The sequence below is a fragment of the Saimiri boliviensis genome, chromosome 7 (genome assembly GCF_048565385.1).
Source record: "Saimiri boliviensis isolate mSaiBol1 chromosome 7, mSaiBol1.pri, whole genome shotgun sequence".
In the NCBI taxonomy this organism is placed as follows: domain Eukaryota; kingdom Metazoa; phylum Chordata; class Mammalia; order Primates; family Cebidae; genus Saimiri; species Saimiri boliviensis.
The window spans coordinates 61,760,337-61,781,164 of NC_133455.1; the positions used below are offsets into that span (position 1 = coordinate 61,760,337).

The 20,828-nt window shown below is 33.5% G+C and overlaps 1 protein-coding gene across 5 annotated transcripts in view; it reads right to left on the reverse strand.

Moving 5' to 3' along the window:
* The window catches only part of CNOT2 (CCR4-NOT transcription complex subunit 2), a 108,037-nt gene that overhangs the window by 25,888 nt on the left and 61,321 nt on the right, over positions 1 to 20,828 (reverse strand). For 3 of the 5 annotated variants that reach the window (XM_003927792.4, XM_074402558.1, XM_074402557.1), the window contains 3 exons: positions 18,837 to 18,959; positions 10,278 to 10,344; positions 100 to 247 (listed from right to left, as the gene is read on the reverse strand). In XM_003927792.4, the coding sequence (XP_003927841.1) occupies positions 100 to 247; positions 10,278 to 10,344; positions 18,837 to 18,959 (338 nt within the window). Of the gene's footprint in view, positions 1 to 99; positions 248 to 10,277; positions 10,345 to 18,836; positions 18,960 to 20,828 lie in introns of those variants that run through there. The other 2 variants (XM_074402559.1, XM_039471861.2) reach the window with 2 other exon arrangements.

Consider the following 20,828-nt stretch of genomic DNA (forward strand, 5'->3'; position numbering starts at 1 on the left):
CCAGAAAATCAAATAATTAATTACCTTATTAAAAAATTAAAAGTTTGCTTACTCTACCAAGACACATTTTGGAAAATATTCTGGTCCATCAATAAATACCTGCTTGGAGATGGAGGCGTGTGAAGTGACATTGTTGGTACCCCTGTTGTTGGCGTGACGTGGCTCGGTAACTGAGTGCCTTGTGATAAGCTGCGATTTAATTGAGGGGTATTGTTGCTCATCCCCCTCATTGGAAGGCCTAGTGCACCTAATAAAAAAATTCAGAAGAAGGAAATTCATTGCCATCAGGAATGAAATTGTTATCCATCTTCTGGAGTTGGCAATTTAAGACACTTTTAATGACCCTAGCATAATACGCAAATTCTAAATGGATATATTCGATTCACTCCAAATAAGCTCTGATTTTAACAAAAAATATGTTCTGGTCTGAAATTTAATATTATGAATAGATATTTCTTTCATATTCCTATATTTTTTCATATTTTGATTTCATTATAAAGTATGTCAATGACTAACAAGTTACAATATTATGAATGGATATTGATCTAAAATTTCTTAAAGGCCTATTTGCACAGATGTACATTTTTATATAAAAGAGGCCATTATGAAATTTTACAATCGTGTTTTTATCTCTTTATTCATAACTGATGTATACAGAAAGATACTTAACCCCGCTTTGCTGAAGTAGCTTTAATTTTATATGATCCTTTAAAAATACATTTTAGAAAAAGCCACTTTACTATTTAAACATATTTCTCAACATTACTATTTTTACAAACCTGACAAAATGCCAGCAATGGTTAAAAAAACTCAAACTGACGTAGCTATAAAAGACAAAATTTTAAAACATTTAAAAATATGTCCAAATATAATGGCTCTGTATTTATCTATTACCCCTGGAGCCAGATTCAGGGATGGACTATACATTATAATAGGTTTATTTATTTATTTTTAAAGACTACTGACAGTTTTACCATTCAGATACAAAACAAAACAAAACAAAACAAAAATAACCACTTTGGAGAAACTTATTTTTAAAATGTATATTTCCTTTTTATTCAGATCATAGGAAATATATTTAATAATCGACAATTTTCATAAATAGCTAATGTTCTATACGTTTATTTTTTCTCCTTTTATGCTTCAAAGTCAAGAAGTACAGCTATCACTTATGCTGTCCTATCTGTCTACGAATGCCTCCTCCTTTCCTCCATCTTCCTGATCCATGCTTTTTAGAGCTTTCTATTTCTAGTCTGCTTCATCAACCAAACTTATTCTGAACTGGAGAGTAAATAAAATTGATAAGATAGACAGAGAGCTAATCAGCAAATAGACGACTTCAGTGCTAGGGATTTAAGGTGATTTTATCTTTTGGCATAATAATGTTTCACCTTCTAACCTAGGGATAGCAGTGGTTAGTAAAGATCTCGCTGATCGTTATCTTGAATTTGACAGCCTATATCTCAGCTTAGTAGCCTAACTGCCTCTCCATGGAGTGAATCCAATCAATCTAATTCAATATAGCTAATATATTTTATATATATTCTTTTCACTCAGCTTCCATGAAGACCCAAGCTTGGTTGTGCATTTCTGTAAGATACTTGAAGGGAACTGGCCTAGATTACATGTACACTGTTATGTATGTCTATAGTCACTCTAAGTTTTGTGACTATGAGAATACCACTACCTGTAGCCACTTTCTCTGAATCTGGGACAAAATAGGCAGAATAAGAGATTAAAAATCAGCCTGCTTAAGATTTTCAGAAGAAATAAGCACACCATTTTTCTTTGAAGCTTTCTAGGTGTATTCATAACAAGCCACCAACATGATACTTTTCACATTATTCATTCAACAAACAGTTAATGAATGCCTACTATACAACAAGCACTGTGCTAGCTGCCGGAGATACAGCAGTGAACACAACAGAAAAGGCCCCTACCCTGAGGGAGCTTACATCCATCCTACTCCCTAAACATGCTGTCCTGAAGTCAGCTAGAGCTGCAATTTTCCTGAGGAGTGTGTTTCCCACAGTTATTGAACACCAAGATATGTCATGCAATTTTAGAGCTGGAAGGGATCTTAAAGATCACCTAGTTCAATGTTCCCATTTTACAGACAGGTAAGGAACCTTAGCCTGATGAGTTAACTGAGTTCTCCATGGCAACACAAGGAACTAGGACTAGAATTTAGATCTCTTAGCTCCTAATGTTCTTTAATAGCAGCATTACTGGAGCCCAACACAATTCTCTCAACTCTCGATTAGCACCCCTGTGAGTCGATACTAATTGCAACACCTCTAACATATTTTCCCCCTGCTTTCTTTTTCCCTTTTGACTATGTTTCCCTCAATCTTTTCGCTAATGTTCACGTCTTGCTCTCTTCCCTCCATTTTCTTTCTCTCTCATCTTCATACCTATCAGTTTTCTTTCTTCCTGTTTTCCTTTTCCTTTACTTTTTCACCCTCTCTACACATTCACCACCATAAACATATACTTTCTAAAAATCTAGTGCCCTTCCGGACCCCTTTTAATAATCATTAAGCCCTACAAAAGGCTCTCTGAAATCTGACTCCTTCAAGTCTCCACATACATGTGTTGTTCTATGGTGTATCATACAAATTAATAATTTCAGAAATACTTTAGAGATTGGAAGTTATCTGAACACTGGCAAAAACAAACAAACAAACAAACAAACTGGAGAAGAAAACAAGAATGGTAAGGCTATTTGGTCAATTACGGATCGGCATCGTTGAACTGATTTATAGTGCTAAAACTGGACAGACACTGTATGGAATAAAGTAACTTACTTTCAATGTTTAATTTTAGCTTTCTAAAATTAATCTTCACAAAAACAGCTAATAAATTCAAAAAGCCTAAGTATCGTTTTGTTGAAGCAGTATAAAAAGATCCAAAAAGAGTACATCAAATTGGATCATCAACCCCTGAATACTTAATTACTGAGTACTTTAAATTTATTTGAAAAATTAAAACATAAAGAATTAATGGCACTGGATAGGTAAATATAAAGATTTGTTTTTAGGAAACTAAATATACTAAGTCATTAACTTTGAGATGCTTGAGTCAAACTATCACAGCTAAATAGGGTCGGGGAAAAAAATCGAATGTCTCATGTGCATAATTAGAAACAATCACAAAAAGCATCTCTAAAATATTATGCCAAGAATAAAACATACAGCCGAAAAAAAGGAAAAAAAAAAGAAAAATGGAAAGAACTCAAAGAGTTTTTCTTGGCATAAAACTGAAACAGGTAAAAATGTCAATATGTATAAATGAGTTTGTGTATGAGCAGGTGACTGGGAGGACAGTAAAATTAAAATTTCTTGGGCATTTATCAACATAAGTAGATAGTACTTCATCTCACTTCCTTCTTATAATCATCTTATAAAGAAAGTTACCCCTTTTTACAGACAAAGAATAAAAAACATTTTTTAAAAGTTTAAAAGGTTATAATTCTGAGTCAAATTTTTCTTTCAATATAACAATTGATAGTAATGAATAATACAATACTAGGAAGACTATATCAACACATTCTAAACAGTTTCCTTCCTCTTATCTGGCAGGATGCTAAACAGCCAAATAAAAGAAATCTTTATTGATAATTTTTTCAGAAACACAGAATATGATCTAAGAAATTATTCCATTATTTCCACTGCACAAACTGATTAAGAGCATCTCCCTTCAACACTTATGGCAAAATACGTCATCCTTGATTGAATCTTTTGCTAGAGATAAACAATATTAATGCTATATGAAAAAATAAAATCACAGCAACCAAATCCCTGAATACTCATACTTAAATGAAGTCCCCTAAAATCTTTACGGGGGCAGGAGAGAGTAGTCCTTAATTGATGCCTTAAAGTGTCCCCTTTTCCATCTGCAAAGCAGCCAGCTTCCTCCAGAAACTGATTGGCATGCCCAGTCTAAAAAGGACAGCATTCTTTATCTCAATGGCTTCTTACCTTCAACCTGTCTTGCATTTACCTGGCTAATCATCTCTATAAAATTATTTCCTTATGCAATTTCCTTCATTAAATTCAAAGGATTTTAGAATAGAAGACTCCAGAGATTACCCAAGTACGTTACAGATAAAGAACTCACACTAAGGCATTAAGTGACTTGCTCAAGATCACAAGTAATGAGGCATAAAGATAATGATGCAATTTCTTGACTCCTGTTTCAATGCCTTTTTGCAACCAATATCATTTTCCACTTTTTAATGGTAGTTAATAATGTATGCATCATTCAGAGAACTTTAATGTCTGGGTCTCCTTTCAATTGTGATTGTGATTTTGGGCAAGCATGGCAGTGGCATTTTTTAATTTCCACAGGTTTATCTATGGGTGCATTCAGGGTTGAGAACGACTGTTCTATGGTATTAAAATTCTGTCAAGACCCAAAGATTTTTCTAACCTTAACTGAAATTTTACTGTTTACATACTATATATCTGATTTATAATCTTCTTTCTTCTTTCCCTATTCCTTTCCTCAAATCTGTCCTTTACTACTCATATCTATCTCCTTATTAAGAATACTTTCACTCCTCTTGTTCTAGAAATACAAAAAAAATAAATAAGTGCTATGGCCAAGGTGTTTACATGCAGGAGATATAAAATGTTTGAGTGCTTGTAGGAGGGACCACACTAACTCAGACTTACGAATAGAGTGGGTCTGGGACCAGAAAAAGTTTCCTGGAGGAGACGGAAGATAGTATATGAATTAAACCTGACGTATGAGACTTAGCCAGGTATTTGGTGGTGGCCCCTGTGGGGAGTCAGGTGGGTATAAATATTACAATAGTTCAGTCTGAGAGAATCACAAGATGTATGAAAATACGGACAAGTTATATACCTGGAGGAAGAACAGGCTTTGCGTTCTTGGTGCTAAGAAAGTATGAGACAGGAAACATGTATGGAGCTAAGTGGTTTCAACACTTATGAGAAGTTGCTGCTGTGCTTGAATAAGCTGAGACTGGCTGGATCTTTAGAGGAGTGCCACAGAATCTTTACCTGTGGAACAGCTGTGTGGATCTCCAAGTACACTCTACTTTTCCTCAATCTAAATTTCTGTTCTAAATTAGTGGCACTCATTCATAAAGGTTTGCAGGTCTGAAACTTTAGAAATCATTCTTGATCTCTTTCTTTCGCTCCTACATCATCAAGTCCCATTAGCTCTATCTACAAAATATCCCAAATCTGACCACTTCGCAACACCTCCAGTAGGCCAAGTTATCCTACTATTTTTTGCCTGGATTTCTGCAGTAGTAGTAACATATTCTCATTCTCTCTCTCTCTCTCCATAAAAACAGGAAATGTGTTATTTGCCATATTCTTACTTGTATCTTGGAATAATACCTCATCCACTGTAGGCATCCAATAAATACATAATTATTAGAATGAATAAATTCTATCATAATGTCTTAGTTCAACAGACTCTTGGCATCTGGATTTAACAATGGTAGTTTCTACTATGTACAATGGCTTTCTAGGGTCATGGCATTCAGGTTTAAAAGAAACTGATGTTTTCAGCTCATGTTTACATGGTTTCTCTTACAAAGTAATATAATCCTGGCTCTACTACTTACTATTCTGTGTAACCTTGAGCAAATTCCTTAACCTCTACAGAGCTGTTGAGAAGGTTAAATGAGTTAATTCACATAAATACTTAAAATAGCATCCGACATACAGTAAATAATTCTCAATAAATATTAGCTGTGTGTGTGTGTGTGTGTGTGTGTGTGTGTGTGTGTGTGTATCATAACTATGCAAGGAAAGCCAACAGGTGATACCAAAAGTGAAGATAAAATGAGATAGTCTAATGAAGTGATGGTTTTCACCAGAAAACAGATGTTTTATGAAGGAAAATATTATTCCATAGCTGTGTTCTTGAACTTGGAAGGTAGCAGTGATTTAAGATAAATCTCTCAGAAATATGAAGATTGTACTTATTGCTGAAATTAATGTAACAGCCTAACAGGTTTCCCGCCCTGATAAAGTATGCCATTCCTAAATCTATCCCATGCTGTGGATGTTATTCTCATTGCTAAAACAACTTTCCTCACAGTCCGTTCAATGCTAATCTCAAATATAATCTCATCAGAAAAGTCTTTCCTCGATCATTTTCCAAGATAGGTGATTACTTCCGCCTTTGAAATATCCAAATGGTCTACAGGCATACCATCCTCAATGTGCCCTATTTCAAATGAAATATCCAAATAACCCTCAACTTCTTACTCTACTATGTAGTAAAATCACTTGCGTACTTATCCTATTAGATTATGTGAGACTGCACCTTGTTCATCATGCATTCAACATTTACTGAGTGCTTGTCATGTGCAGAGCACTGAGGATACAAAGGCAATGAAGACATGCAATAAATAATGCAGCAACACCACAGCAGTAGGTACACTATGCAGAGATGGCATAAATTAGGATGATCTCTTCTACCACACCACACATCTGCAGTATCTAGCATGGCACAACATGTACGGTAGGGACCCAATAAGTATTTGTCAACTTTAGTTCCTACTTTTTGAAGTTTTTCCATACCACTATAGCTTACTTTTTTGTTGTTGTTGTTGTTCTCCCTAAGGAGAATGGCATAGACAGATTTTGCTCCCTAAAAGTCTGTCTACACCATTCACATGGTATCTTTTAATTTATGTTAGCATCATAGGCTGTTATTTAATATTTTACTTATAAACATGACCTATCTTCCACAACTATAAAACACATGTTCAAGAGAGCAAGAAAGCCCAAAGCACTCTGTACTTCTCACCAAGCATTTAGTATCTTTTCAATGGTCCTACAATTTCCTACAGCAACCAAATGTCATATGCCTATTTACATAGTGGATAGCATCACTTCTGAACCACCCCACCTATGCTCCGATTCTCTATGAAGCAAGCAGACTTCACATAGGTGTTCTTAAAACAGGTGGCCAAAGAAATGTCTGTTGGAAGCATGAGACTATGTCACTGTTCTCAAGCTAGGAGTCCAGCGCGTAGAAAGACAGATTTAGTTCCTCTTCCAACTAGATGCCTGGGTTCTCTGGGAATTCAGATACAAATTTGTATAATGAATTCACCCAGATATTTAGCTAAGCCACGTGCCTGTAAGATAATATGCACACAGAAAGCACTATATGGAAATGACAGTTTCCTTTTTCTCCAATTTTGCAAGGCCCTAGATCCTGTTGGTAAGTAAGAAAAGGTAACTGCAATTATCAACGACTTAATTCCAATGCATTGACTATCCAGGAGAAATTAATTCCTTGTTTCCTGTTCATTCTAATCTAGGAGACAGCTTCTGGGAGTTCATGGGTCTTTCAGCCTATAAAGTATACAGTAAGTCCTCACTTAATGCCACTGATCATTCTTAGAAACTGCGATTTTAGGCAAAACAACAAACAGCAGGTCCTTCAATAGCGTTGTTTCATTCAACATCATTCCACTGTAATGTTGATGAGAACAAAAACAACTGGTTTTGTCATATGTAGTTTTGCTTCAAGTCGCAGTTTGAAAAACATTTATCAGTTAAGTGAGGACTTAACGTACCTAAAAGCTTACACATACACTCAAATAAAACAAATAGGAAACAGTATACAACTTGAATACAAGAGTATGTTCACTGGTTCCTATAGTTATCATTCCATGCACAGTATTCACATGAACTCTTGGATGAAAAGTTCCTTACATATTTGGATACAATCACACTATATTAGAACCAAAGACCATGTAAGTCTATATGCAGTACCTCAGGGCACTGCATAATCACTTCCACCCAAATCTAGCCAAATCTAAGTTTAAGCAGTTCTGTATCTATTCCAAGAGGAATTCCCTTTCTTGTTTAATCTTGGTCAGTCTTACTTCTAGAGAGAGTACTTTTCCTTCTGTATCTCTTCCACCCTTAACCTTTCTAACCACCAAGAACACACAACAGACAGTAGATCTCACACTTTAGTGGCACAAATTACAATTACTTTGTCAACTTAACAGAGTTAATAGTGGGACTCAATGCACTTGGGAAACAAAAGAAATTTTAGTTACACCAATCTCAACGTGCAATTACCAATAAGTTGCTGTAAGAATAATATCTCTAATCTACACCCACCCCTCTAACACCTTTTCTCTCAATCCTTCATCCAAGTCAGTCCCTTAAGTTTTACCATTCTGACTTAAATTAATAAAACCGTAACCCTCAAGCCCCACATGGTAGCTTGTGTTCTGCTGTCTTAAAAGGTGTTTGTTCAGACTATCTACCAGCCAAATGACCTATTTGGCCTCTCGGGTCTTTCCTAACAGTCAGAAATTGGCAACCCGTAGACTTTTCTTTTTTCCACTAGCTATAGCTTCTAGATCTGTATCTTGAAAAGAAATAATTACACCCCAAACGGAAACATTTCAGTTTCAGTTGATCTAAGGTTCAATTTTTCTGTACTCTATCTAATACATAAAATGTCATTTTAAAAGAGTAAGCCATACATTCAAAATGTTGCTTCAGCAATGTTATAGGAATATAGCTATTTAATACACTGAACTCCAAGAGAAAATGTCTGCCATACCTGGCTTCTTTTGAAATGAATAAGTACCTTAAAAATTCTTTTTCAAATGAAAATAAATTTGCTTGTGTATTAATCTTTGTATGTCCTTAAAAACAAAAGCATAAACGTCTAGAATGCCAATGATACAATTATTTCAAACCTTACCCATTCCATATCTAGCCCAGTTACAATTTCACATTTGTAGGTTAAAAAAATTAGATTAGAATTTTTAAAAGTCCAGATAGCTAATTGTAACTATAATAATTGCCATTGTCCTTTATAAAATAACCTTAGTTTCTCGAATACAATTTTTCTCCAATCCATATCTACTTTCTGTTGTGATAAACGGTGGTCTTCCAAAAGATAAAGTAAGCTCTTTGCAGCTGCTCTAAAAAAATAAAAGGTAGCTTTAAAATAGCTAGATACTTCTATAGTAAGGGTTACCAGAAGCGTAAAAGCCATACTAAAACACAGGGTACCCGGAACAAACTATTAGCTAATAATTGTCCTTCAACAATTAGGATAAATATTTGTAGAGAAACAACATTTTTTTTTATGCAGCAGGCTTTGAAAATGTTTCTTGGTTTAATTAGAGAAACTGTTAATATAGAGTTAATAACTTTTATCTACTAATTCTATATTAACAAAATTGTGTTCCACAGCAAAAGAGAAAAGCCACAAAGGAGAGACAGAAAAAAGTAAATGGAAACCATGGTTGTATACAAAATAAGTTTCATCCTCCCACTTCAAATCAATTTGAAGGGTAAAGTGGTATGACAAACTATTCTGATACCTATCAAAACTTTGCTTTTCATTATACTGGGAGAGTTCCAAATCAAATTATTGATTTTTATTTGAAACTGGTTAAGTCAGTCATCAGATGTCTTCTTCAGCTATTCAATTATCCTATAATGCCAGATGGAAATTTACCCTTTAATTCCCTTCTATTAACAGAGATGACATTAATGGAAATGGGAGATCCACAGATCTGACATTAACAGAGACGATAAAAATCATTCTAATATGCAACAATTTGGAAAATTAATTTGAGAAAATATGAAGATATTTTATAGTTTAGTTTTATAAAAATTTTATGTGATAATAATAGCTGACATTTATTGAGCACTTACTATGCACTAGGCTCTGTGCTAAGCGCTTTACAAGTATTACAACACCTTAAAAAAACAGAATCTTGCATAATGGAAAAAGCATTGAACTGTGAGTCAAAAAATCTAGTTTCTATATCCAGACTGAGCTAAAGCAAAAGAAGATAATTTAAGAAATATTTGTGAAACAAAGAACACTTTACAAACCGCTAATTAATGAGCTTACTTAGTAAACGTGCGCACACACACACGGTACCTAACCAAATAAACTAAAAAAAGCTTTTAACTTCCTTTAATTAAAAACACAGAGAATATACATTTTTAGTTTGTTTGGCAAATTCTTCTTCAAAAATACTACAAAAAATATAGATTTAAAGGATGTTGAAATGAATTTCAAACTACGCTGTATCCAAGTAATAGCAAACTTAGGATCAATATGGTCTGAAATTATGAGGTTTTGCTGTGTAAGTAAAATAAAATTCTGAAAATTAAACATCTTTCCTTTTAAATCATACAATAAACCCACAAAGGAAGCACTGGTTGTTCTTTATTTGGTAATTACTTATTTTTCTATTTAAATAAAGTATCCCAGAATAAATACAAAATTCTTACTTTGTTGCCCGTATAAACTTGCCCCAAACTGAGACAGCTGACCTGACGTAGATGGTGATGCCAGCATCTAGAAACAAATTAATTATATTAGAGCATAAAGAAAACAGGTATTTCATTTATAGGCTACAAATCTGTAAATCATACCATGAAAGTGAAAATCTTAACTTGTTTTTCTCATTTTTCAGAAAAACAAAATAAACATTTTCTAACAGATTCCATGTTTCTTAAGAGAATATCACAATTGGATAAAACCAAACTGTGTGAATGAAATTAATTTTTAATACTATAAGTTTTATAAAAGTCACACTAACTTGAACTACAGCAGCACTACTATTTCACTTAACAAGTTAAGAAACTAAAATTATATAAACATGGTATATAATTTATATATTCATTAGCGATAGGAACTTCATGGCACTTGTACAATGCCTTTGAATTTACTTTATCAATGTTTGTTTCCTTGCAGATGTAAATTTGAAGATATATCACAGAACATACATTCATTTTATATATCCTCATAGAAATGAATGTAGCAGTGCTATATATTCAAGTAAATACTTAAGCTGAGTAAGTGAAAATATGTGTGTGCAATTTGTGTATCTCCCGTCTTATATTAGACAACCATCAAAACATCTTATATAAGACGTGAGCCATGTCATAAAGGCGCTTACAATCTAGTGGGGAAAGAGAACAAATTACACAATTCATTGTATTTTAAAGTGCAGTGTGGTAAATGCTCTAAAGGAAACATGAAACATCACTGGAGGAAATTAAGCTACACAAAGGTATCAGGAATACTTTTATAGAGCCGTAACATTTAGGTACATACAGTGAGGGGGTCTTCCTTTAAGAATAGGCAGTAAGTGTTAATAAAATTTAATCATGTAATAAAAAAAACACTTGTACCCCCAAAACTACTGAAAATTTTAACAAAAATTAAAAATTGAACAAAAAAAAATCTGGTGTCTAGTTGTTAAGAAAAATAAAGGTTTGTAGTATGATTAGAAAACAAACAGTGGTGACAGGATAACTCTGAAAGGAGGTAACGTTCACCTCGATTAGGAGATGAAGCTCATCCCTGTTTGGGCATAGAAGAATGGGAAATAAATGTCATAGAAGAATGGCTACCACTATAGCAATAAAAAGAAAAATAATATTAAGCAAGAATGTGACAATCAATATGGGCTTTGGGAAGATTCTAAGAGCAGAAATGGGATATGCTGAGATACTAAACAACAGCAGCAGAAGTGACACTACAAATGGAGGCATTCTGGTGGTAGAAGTAAGTTATTTTATGTCCTGTTGACTAGTTGGGTATAGTATAATGGGAAAAGGAGGTGAATGGAGACTCACAAAAGAGAGAACTATCAGAGGCTGCTCTGTGGGTTCCAGGGATGCAAAATCATGCTGACACTAACCACAACTAGAAAAATCAAGAAGTGAAACATGTATTTTTTTGTTTTGTTTTCTCACCCTGTCTTGTGGTGCTGAGAAGTGAAACACTTAAATGATAGAGGTTTTACAATATACATTTCATACTATTTTCATGTCAAAATTCTAAGTTGTTTTAATTATATAATTATACTGAAGTTTACAAAATTTTTTGTACAACTGTAGTTTTAAACCAATGATAAACACTAGATACTCCTGAGGTAGGGCTGAGTTATACACCACTCTAAAAAAAAATAAAAAAAAAAAGTAATAAAACAGTGGTGATTTTTCTAAAAGAGCATCAAACCTTATAAATATTCCCTCTCAAATTCAGAGGATGTGCAACCTAGACAATTAACATTCTTATTTATTTTTTAATTGTACTTTAGGTTCTGGGGTACATGTGCAGATCATGCAGGACATCATAGGTACACACATGGCAAGGTGGTTTGCTGCCTCCATCCCTCCATCACCTATATCTGGCATTTCTCCCCATGTTATCCCTCCCCACTCCTACTGTCCCTCCTCAGTCCCCCTGCAACAGACACCAGTGTCTGATGCTCCCCTCCCTGTGTCCATGTGTTCTCACTGTTCATAAACATTCTTTATCTATACAATTAAACTACATATTCTTTCTCGAGTATAACCCAATAGATCAAAAGATTCCTGATAAGCTCTTTCCTTAGGTACTACAGATTACTCTTACTGCATTAACCGGAAATATTTTGTAAGTATATTAAAAGTTCATTTCCAAATTTCAAGAACAAGAATATATAATAAAGCTTTAGTTGATGACAGAAGGTAAACGGTTTATGGCAAATGTATACCTATGTAACTAATTTGCACGTTCTGCACATGTATCCTGGAACTCAAATTAAAATTTAAAAAAATTAAGAATTTAAAAAAAAAAAAAAAGGCAGTATTATCCTTTTTCTTTTTTGAGATGGCGTCTCACTCTTTCGCCAGGATGGAGTGAGGTGGCACGATTTCAGCTCACTGCAACCTCCACCTCCCTGGTTCAAGCAATTCTCCTGCCTCAGCCTCCCAAGCAGCTAGGACTACAGGGGTGCACCACTGCGCCCAGCTGATTTTTGGATTTGTAGGAGCAATGGGGTTTCACAATGGTTGGCCAGGATGGTCTCAATCTCTTGACCTCATGATCCACCTGCCTCAGCCTACCAAAGGGCTGGAATTATAAACAAGAGCCACTGTGCCTGGCCATTTTGTCCTTTTTAGTAAGTTTTCTCTTATGATTATGTAGTGGCCTTCTTTATTCCAAATAATGCTTGATTTAACATCTGGTTTTCCTAATATTAATACAAATCAACCATCAAAAATAAAAAAGGAGGTAAAGGGTTTATATAAAATTCTAAAGAATCATGATTTTCTGTCATTATAAACTATAAATGAAAAAGTACAGTTGTTTCGAAAGGCTGCAAATGTAAGACGTTGGCCAACATAAATGCATGACTTAGAACAATCCATAATGTGAACACTGTCAAAACACTTAAAACTTTTCTTCCTCAGATATTTATGTTTATTGAAATAACTCCAGACAACACACATTTTAGTCTACTTTCTAACACTAATTATACATTCATGAGTTACAGATATGCCTGGGTATCTGCCCTCTCAGAATGGCAGGAGGAACTAAGTAAAGAGGGGAGGCAGAGCATGAAGGTAGAAGTGGTGGGTCCCTAGGTCAATTACTTGAGACTGAGAGTCATAGGGTGATTCACTTACCATAGTGTGTAATACTAAATATAATTTTCTCTATGTGCCACTACATGAAGTTGTTTAGTAAACACAGCTTTACAGGAATATAAAAGTAGTTTAATGTTAAATTTGAAAGTTTATAAGCTTGAACATATTTATGTAAAATAAGCATCAGCTATACAGACATATGTTAAAATACTGCCTTAAAATACGTCAAAAGTGAAAATATTTATTTATTATAAAGTATATCCCTAATAATTTGTACTTTTAAATTCTGAAGGCAATATTTCATGAAATAAACCAGTGCTAAAAATGGATTTAACACACAGTGAAGAAATGTAAATGTCACAGAAATGCTTTTTGAGTATAGAAAATGCACAAGAAATATACTCTGACAACAGTAACTTCTGTTAACAGAAAACAAAATTCATATATTTTTTAATTCTGAAAATTAATAATATAAAGGTAAATTTCTCAGAAAAACATAAAACTTTAGATAAAGAAACAGATTACAGTAGCTTTGGAGTCAGAAATAATCCGGGTCTGAATCCTAGTTCTGCCACTTACCCGAACAGCCAATACTTGGTTTCTTTTCTAGAAAATGAAAATAACTACCTTCCTCATAGAGTTGAAGTGAAGGTTAAACGAAATAAGACATGGCATATAGTATGTGCTCAATAAATGGTAGCAGCAGCTACTAATAATTTAATCTTCCCCTCACAGTTGCAGAACTCTCATTAGGAGTGAGAGGGGGCATTCAGACTCTGGGAAATTTATTAAATAATATCTTTAATTTAAACAATTTTTTGCCCAAGGGACTAAAGAAAGAAGTTTATCTTCACAAATTCCAGGTAAAGTAAGATGTAGAACTTGTGTTCTTAAGAGTGGCAAAAGGTAGAAAAAAGATTAATAGAATGCTGAAAACAAGAAGTTACAGTCTAAAATAATCAGGTCTTCCACATCTCTCAGAATCTACAATACACACTGCAGTCAAACAACAAAAATAAAAACCAGGAAGCAAGAAGCAGAAACAGTAATGTGGTTCCGGTTATTTCCCTAACCCACCACAAAGCTCCTTTATCATTTAACGTACAGAATGTCAAAAAAAATCCACAAATTACTTCAAGGAAATACAACAAAAAATTTTGTTAAATAAAACTTCCCTGACCACGACAGCAATTTAAAAAATGATATTTAAGTTTTAAAATATTATTTTAAAAAGTCACAGTATAATATACTCTGAGCTATAACATAATTCCTAGCACTGTGTTATTATTCCAGGACAAAACTACAAATGAATTATGACTTTTAACTGTATCATATCTACAAAGAGAAAAAGAGACAAAGTAAAAGGAAGAAAGCATATGCATTGCACACACATAGAGTTCCAGATCCAGACAGAAGCTAAGGAACCTTTAAAATTGGATAACGGATGACTTAAAAAATGAAACTAATGAAATCTAACAAACAGGCACAAAAAAAGAAGGACTATGAAAAGGTAATACATTAAAAAAAGAACAAAAGGGGAAAGGGGAAAGGGGCAAGGGAGGAGGCAGGCAGAAAAATAAAACAGTCATAAGTCACAGTACCTGGTAGCTTACAAATCAGATAACTGACAATGTGTTTACTAGGTATTTCAAATAATTTTCACTAAAATATTCTTACACTCACATAAGGAACATTTGAAAAATACTGTAATACTCAATGTAGTTAATTCCTTAGTATTAAACACTTGAGACTCAAATTTTTTATTTAAAAAATATGGCATTGTATTATATACTGTGTTAACATCAGGTTATAGCTGAAGTACAAATTTATGGAAAGACATGACTGACTCAAGGAATGTTTACATTTTAAAGGTTTTTAATATTCATTGCTAACCTGTTTTCTAGTCTGTCTTAGTTGTACTTCTACAGCAGTCATTTCAGTGCCCTCCTCACAAATACCGACTATTCCACTGCTAACCTCTTTTCTACGGTCTGTCTTAATTGTATTTCTAGAGCAGTCACTTCAGTGGCCTCCTCACAAATACCGGCTATTCTCCCACTTAAAAAAAAAAAAATCCTTCATGAGCCATGTACTATTGTTCCTATTTTACAGATGAGAAAACTGAGACACACAGAGACTGATATCCTAAGACACACAGCCACAAATCAGGCAGCTGAGATAAAAACTCAGTGGTAGGATTTCCAGGGCCTATATTCTCAATCACCAAAAACTAATACAAGAGTTTTACGTGGCAGTTTATTATAAAAATAAATACACAAAGTATTCCATACATCAGTAAAAACCAATCTGAAAAATGCAATGAAAATGGCAACTGCAAAACCCAACCTATTAAAAGGCATAAAGAAGAAGATTAAAGAGAGAGATATCCTTCTGAAAAACCACCTATATTGATATTAATGTGCAACAATCAAAACCCGTTTTTTTGTTTTTTTTTTAAAAAGGATGTGGAAGAGTCTCACCCAAGATATTAAAATGGTCTACAAAGCTACTGCAATTCAATTACGTTGTAGTTCTGACACAGAACCAGTTCAGTAAGCAGAACAAGAGTTCAGAAATAGGCCCCAGAATGTATGAGACACCAGTACGTATAATAAAGGGATATTTTAATTAGCCATAAATGAATGCTCTAACCCAGGGGTGGGCAAATTATTGCCTGCAGAACAAATCCAACACACTGCCTGTTTTTGTAAGGTACATAAACTAAGAACAGATTTTACATTACAGATGGTTATATAAAGCCCTATTACACATAATAGGTTTTGGTTTTATGTATATCCTTGATTTTGCTTCTTGGTCAACAAAGCGTAAAACAGTTACTATCTGGTTCTTTAAGGGACAGTTTTCTGACCCATCATTTAAAGTATAAACGGTGTTGGGGCAACTGGATAACCTTGAAGAAAAAAAGTATTTGGAACTCTACCATTCACAGGTCAAACCAAAACACATTTCCCATGGACATAAATTATAGGTGAAGAACACAACATAAAAATACTATAAGAAAGTAATTGAGAAATGCCTTCCTAAGTATGACCTCAAAAACAGAAGCCATTTAAAAGTAAGACTGATGGATCACATTTAATAAAAATGATAAATATATGTATACTACAAATACCATGAATTAAATTCAAGATAAAAACTGGGTAAATATTTGTAACGAATGACAAGAGGTTATTATCCTCAATATACGGAGAATGCAAAGAAGACTTAAGATATCAAAAGGCACAAGAAAGGCACACAAAAGAAGAAATACAAATGACCAACAACTATGTGGAAAAGACACATCACATTGCGTATGTGTGCGTGAAGTTAACAATGTTATACTATATTAACATGAAAACAGTAAGCTTGTCTGTTAGCAAAGACTTAAAGACAATTGCTGGTATTCTTATTGGCATGGAGAGTGGTGATCAGAGTAAAAACTGGTAAAAACTTTTTGATGGAAAATATGCCTGTATGACACTGTAGATTTTAAAACCCATGTATTGTTCATTTAAAATATTTAAAGCATAAAATTAGAATTTTAGCAATAAATTATTTCCAATTGATAGCATTATAGGTAATTTTTCTTCTTCTCTTCAAGTGTATTTTCAAAAATTTGTATGATTTCCCTGTGCTATTTTGTAATCTTAAAAAAGAGCAACAGCAGCCAATTTATGAGGGAGCTAATATGTTATTACTCCCCTTTTTTACAAAAAAGGAAACTGAAACTTGGAAAAGTTCTTGCTCACAGGCAAAGTCAGGATCCAAACAGACATTTGTATTGCTCTGAAGTCCAAGTTCTTAATTCCTATGCCACATGATGTTCTTAATTACGTTTTTTAAAAAAATGTTTTGTGGCACAAACTATTCTGTTACTTTCGTGGCAACTAACTAGATTAGAATGGTGGCAAACACATGTGAGTATGTAAGTATATATACTAATTCTGATTTTAAAGTTTGGACATATAGTATTTCTACTTTTGAGAAGACATATATCTCTTTGTCATTCATTCTCTTTATATATTTTATTTTAGATTTCAATCTGAGAACTTCCTATCTTCCTAATTAGAATACGTTTCATTAGTAATAAGTATTTTATTAACATTTTACAAGCAAACTTAACTTTCATTATATAATTATACCAACATACAAAAGTTGTAGTTTTTTTGTTTTGGCAGTGATACTACCAAAAATACATCCCAAATTCTTTATTTACGAGGTCAACACTTAAAATAGAAACCTATGTAAAGACTATTTCAGTTGTAAGTTACACTACATGGCGTATAGCTAAAAGGGCAGAAAGATAACAGAATATTACATGACATTATTCCATACGCTATTAATTTACACACTAATTCAACAAAGCCACAAAAGACATTAGTTGAAAAAAGCCCAACAATGCCATCGATTGTTTCCAAAATGACACAAAAACATCAAAATAAAAATAAAAAAGAAAAATATCAAAACAGAAAAACAAAAGTCCTAAATAAAACCTAGTAGGTTAAGCCAATTTGGGAAATTTTGCAGAGACAAAGGAAGTGATTTACTAATGATCAAAGAAAAATGAGGGCATTTATTACATATCTTAGAACTTTATAAATGCTTCAAACATCAGTAAAAATCTCATTAGGTTAGTAGCTAGAGTAGATTGCTTTATACATAAGGAGATTAGGCATAGAAAGTTTATAAAGATGTGAAAGGTAAAAGTTGGGCAGATGTACAAAAGTATAAGAAAAGACCTGATGTGACTACAGTGTATAGTGTATAATTAAAAGTAGCGTAACAGAATTTTAATAATTACATTCATTTGAAAATACTTCATATATTTGCTAATTGCGACTTGGCTGCATTCTAAATCCTTTTATCCCAAATGAAATTATTGAACTATTAGCCTTCCAAAGTATTAAATTCATACATCTATATCATACAACACATTCTGAATACAGTTCCTCCAAATTTTTCCTATTGCAGAATCCCTATGGCTGAACAGAGGAGAAATACACCTGAGGTCTGGAATTACAGCTAGATGACACAGTAAGCATAAAGTTTTATTGCAGTTTGCCATTAGATCTTCAAGTCTGCATGAATCTGCTTTCTATTCTATATCTGCATTTGTTTTAATATCAAACAAGTTATTTCCCACATTGAACAAACAAAATATCAATGATCTAGAAGTTATACCATGTTTACTCCATGTCTTTGAGTACTTCTACCAAAGTATTACTGTACCCCAATTTGAAAATCACGGGATATTTATTTTCCCCATTAGAATATAAGTTCATAGTCTTTATATTTCAAGGGACTAGCACTGTGCCTAAAACATAGTCACCCAACCAGACTATTCTGCACTTGATACGCTGTTTTTCAGGAACCCAGACACAGAGTTACGCTGAGGAAAAAATACAACGTAACTGATTAACTTACATCTTTTTCTGACCGATGTGGAAACATAGAAGACTGGCTGTAGTACATGTTTTCGTCATGGTAGTCACTGTCGACCCCCTCTACAAACTTCTTTCTTGAAGCACCAAACATGCTGTTTGTCACCTAAACAAAAATATTACTTTTATCAAGAGTACTATTTTGGAAAATGTTCAGTTTTACCTTACTCCTATGTGGAAAATAGAACATGAAAGGAACGCTGCTAAGATACAGAAATTGATCAACTAATGGCTAATGGGGCATGTGATAAAAGTTATAAATCTGATTATAACAATAAAGTGTTAGATGTTCATTTCCAGGCCCTAAAAGTAGGAGAATGACATAAAGCCTATCTTAATAATTCCACTTCCTTTTAAAAAACTAAGTATCACTTACTCTTCAAAAACGGCAACCCCAAATATAATTTTCGCATACACAGATTTTTTAAAAATTAAGTTTAGGTTTAGTTATTCAAAATATTCACATGTATCTTCCATATCTGTGTATTTGTCATCACCCTATTTTCTCAGTTATCTGTTTTCCCAAGCATTCACCTTTCCTTACAATCTAAGTTTATTGAAATATACCATTTTTTGAATCAGTGTACAGTGGCAAACTAAAATTTTATCTCAAGCAAGTACCCACTCATATAAGAGGAATACAATTTTTCATTGATCGTACTGGTTTAAAGTTATATTTCAATGATACCTACTTATTCGTTTGTTTTTCCAGTCTTTACAACATCCAATCCTAGCAATTTTGAGTCCACACCACCAACATAAACTGTTGTCCCTTGTTATCTGGTGGTGAAATGGTTCTAGCACCCCTTCCCTCATTCGTGGATAAAGAAAAATCCATGGATGCTCAATTTTCTCATGTAAAATGATATACTATTTGCACATAACCTACACCTATTCTTTCATATACTTTAGATTACTTATGACATCTAATACAATGTAAATGTTATATAAATAGTCATTGTATTGTTCAGGAAATAATTACAACAATTACAAAAAAAAAAAAACCAGTCTGTACATGTTTACTGCAGATAAAACTATCCATTATTTTTCCCCAAATATTTTCAGTCTGTGGCTGGTTGACCCATAGATGTAGAACCCGTGGGTATGAATGGCCAACCATAATTATTGAAATCTGTTCTAATTTTTATTTGTAATTATTTTAAAAATGCGACCTCTATAAAATTACCAAAACTATTAACTGACTAAAGTTATTTACGGTCAATGTGCCTTTCTCTTAACAGTACTTTGAAAATCAAAGCAAAGCAAATGTCAGTAAGAGAGGAGAGATTGTAAAGACATGAATACAAGGTGACTATGTCTTTTCACAAGTACATTTTTGGAGAAAACTCATCTCAAATTTGGTATCTGTCTTGTACATTCATTATGACTAAGAATATTTTCTCCCATTGTAAATAAGTGAACAATTTCCATGTCTCATTTCAAAAAATGCTGTAGTCACTATTATGTATCAGTAGACATGGTTAACTAGGTTGCAGACTTCAAAGGCCAAGCTTTATGTATAGCTCTGCTGAAAGCACCCACGCTGTTTAAGTTTTGTTATACATTTTAAGTTCCCTGTTAAATACCTGAGAAACAACTATTTGACTTTCTTAATGAGGTCTAAAAACCAATTCACTCAGGTATAAATAAAGTCTAAAGAAACCCTAACTATTACTTTGCTATATGGTTTTGGGTGAGCAATCACTCGAGGTGTGAAATTTACAAAGATATTTTTTAAGGGTCTAATAATTTATTAGAACATAGGTACTTAATCTTTTTTGGGAAGCAGACTCCTGGCGAATCTCAGAATGTTATTCTGTAAACTCTGAAGGCTATTTCAGGATCCCACATGCCTACCCACCAGCTCCCTAAGTAGTCCCTACTAGGGAGAAAATAATGTTTTTTAGTGAGTAATTTCAAAAAGCAAACAGTGGCAAAAAATCAGTTTATAGCTTGCAAATTAAGATTCAACACA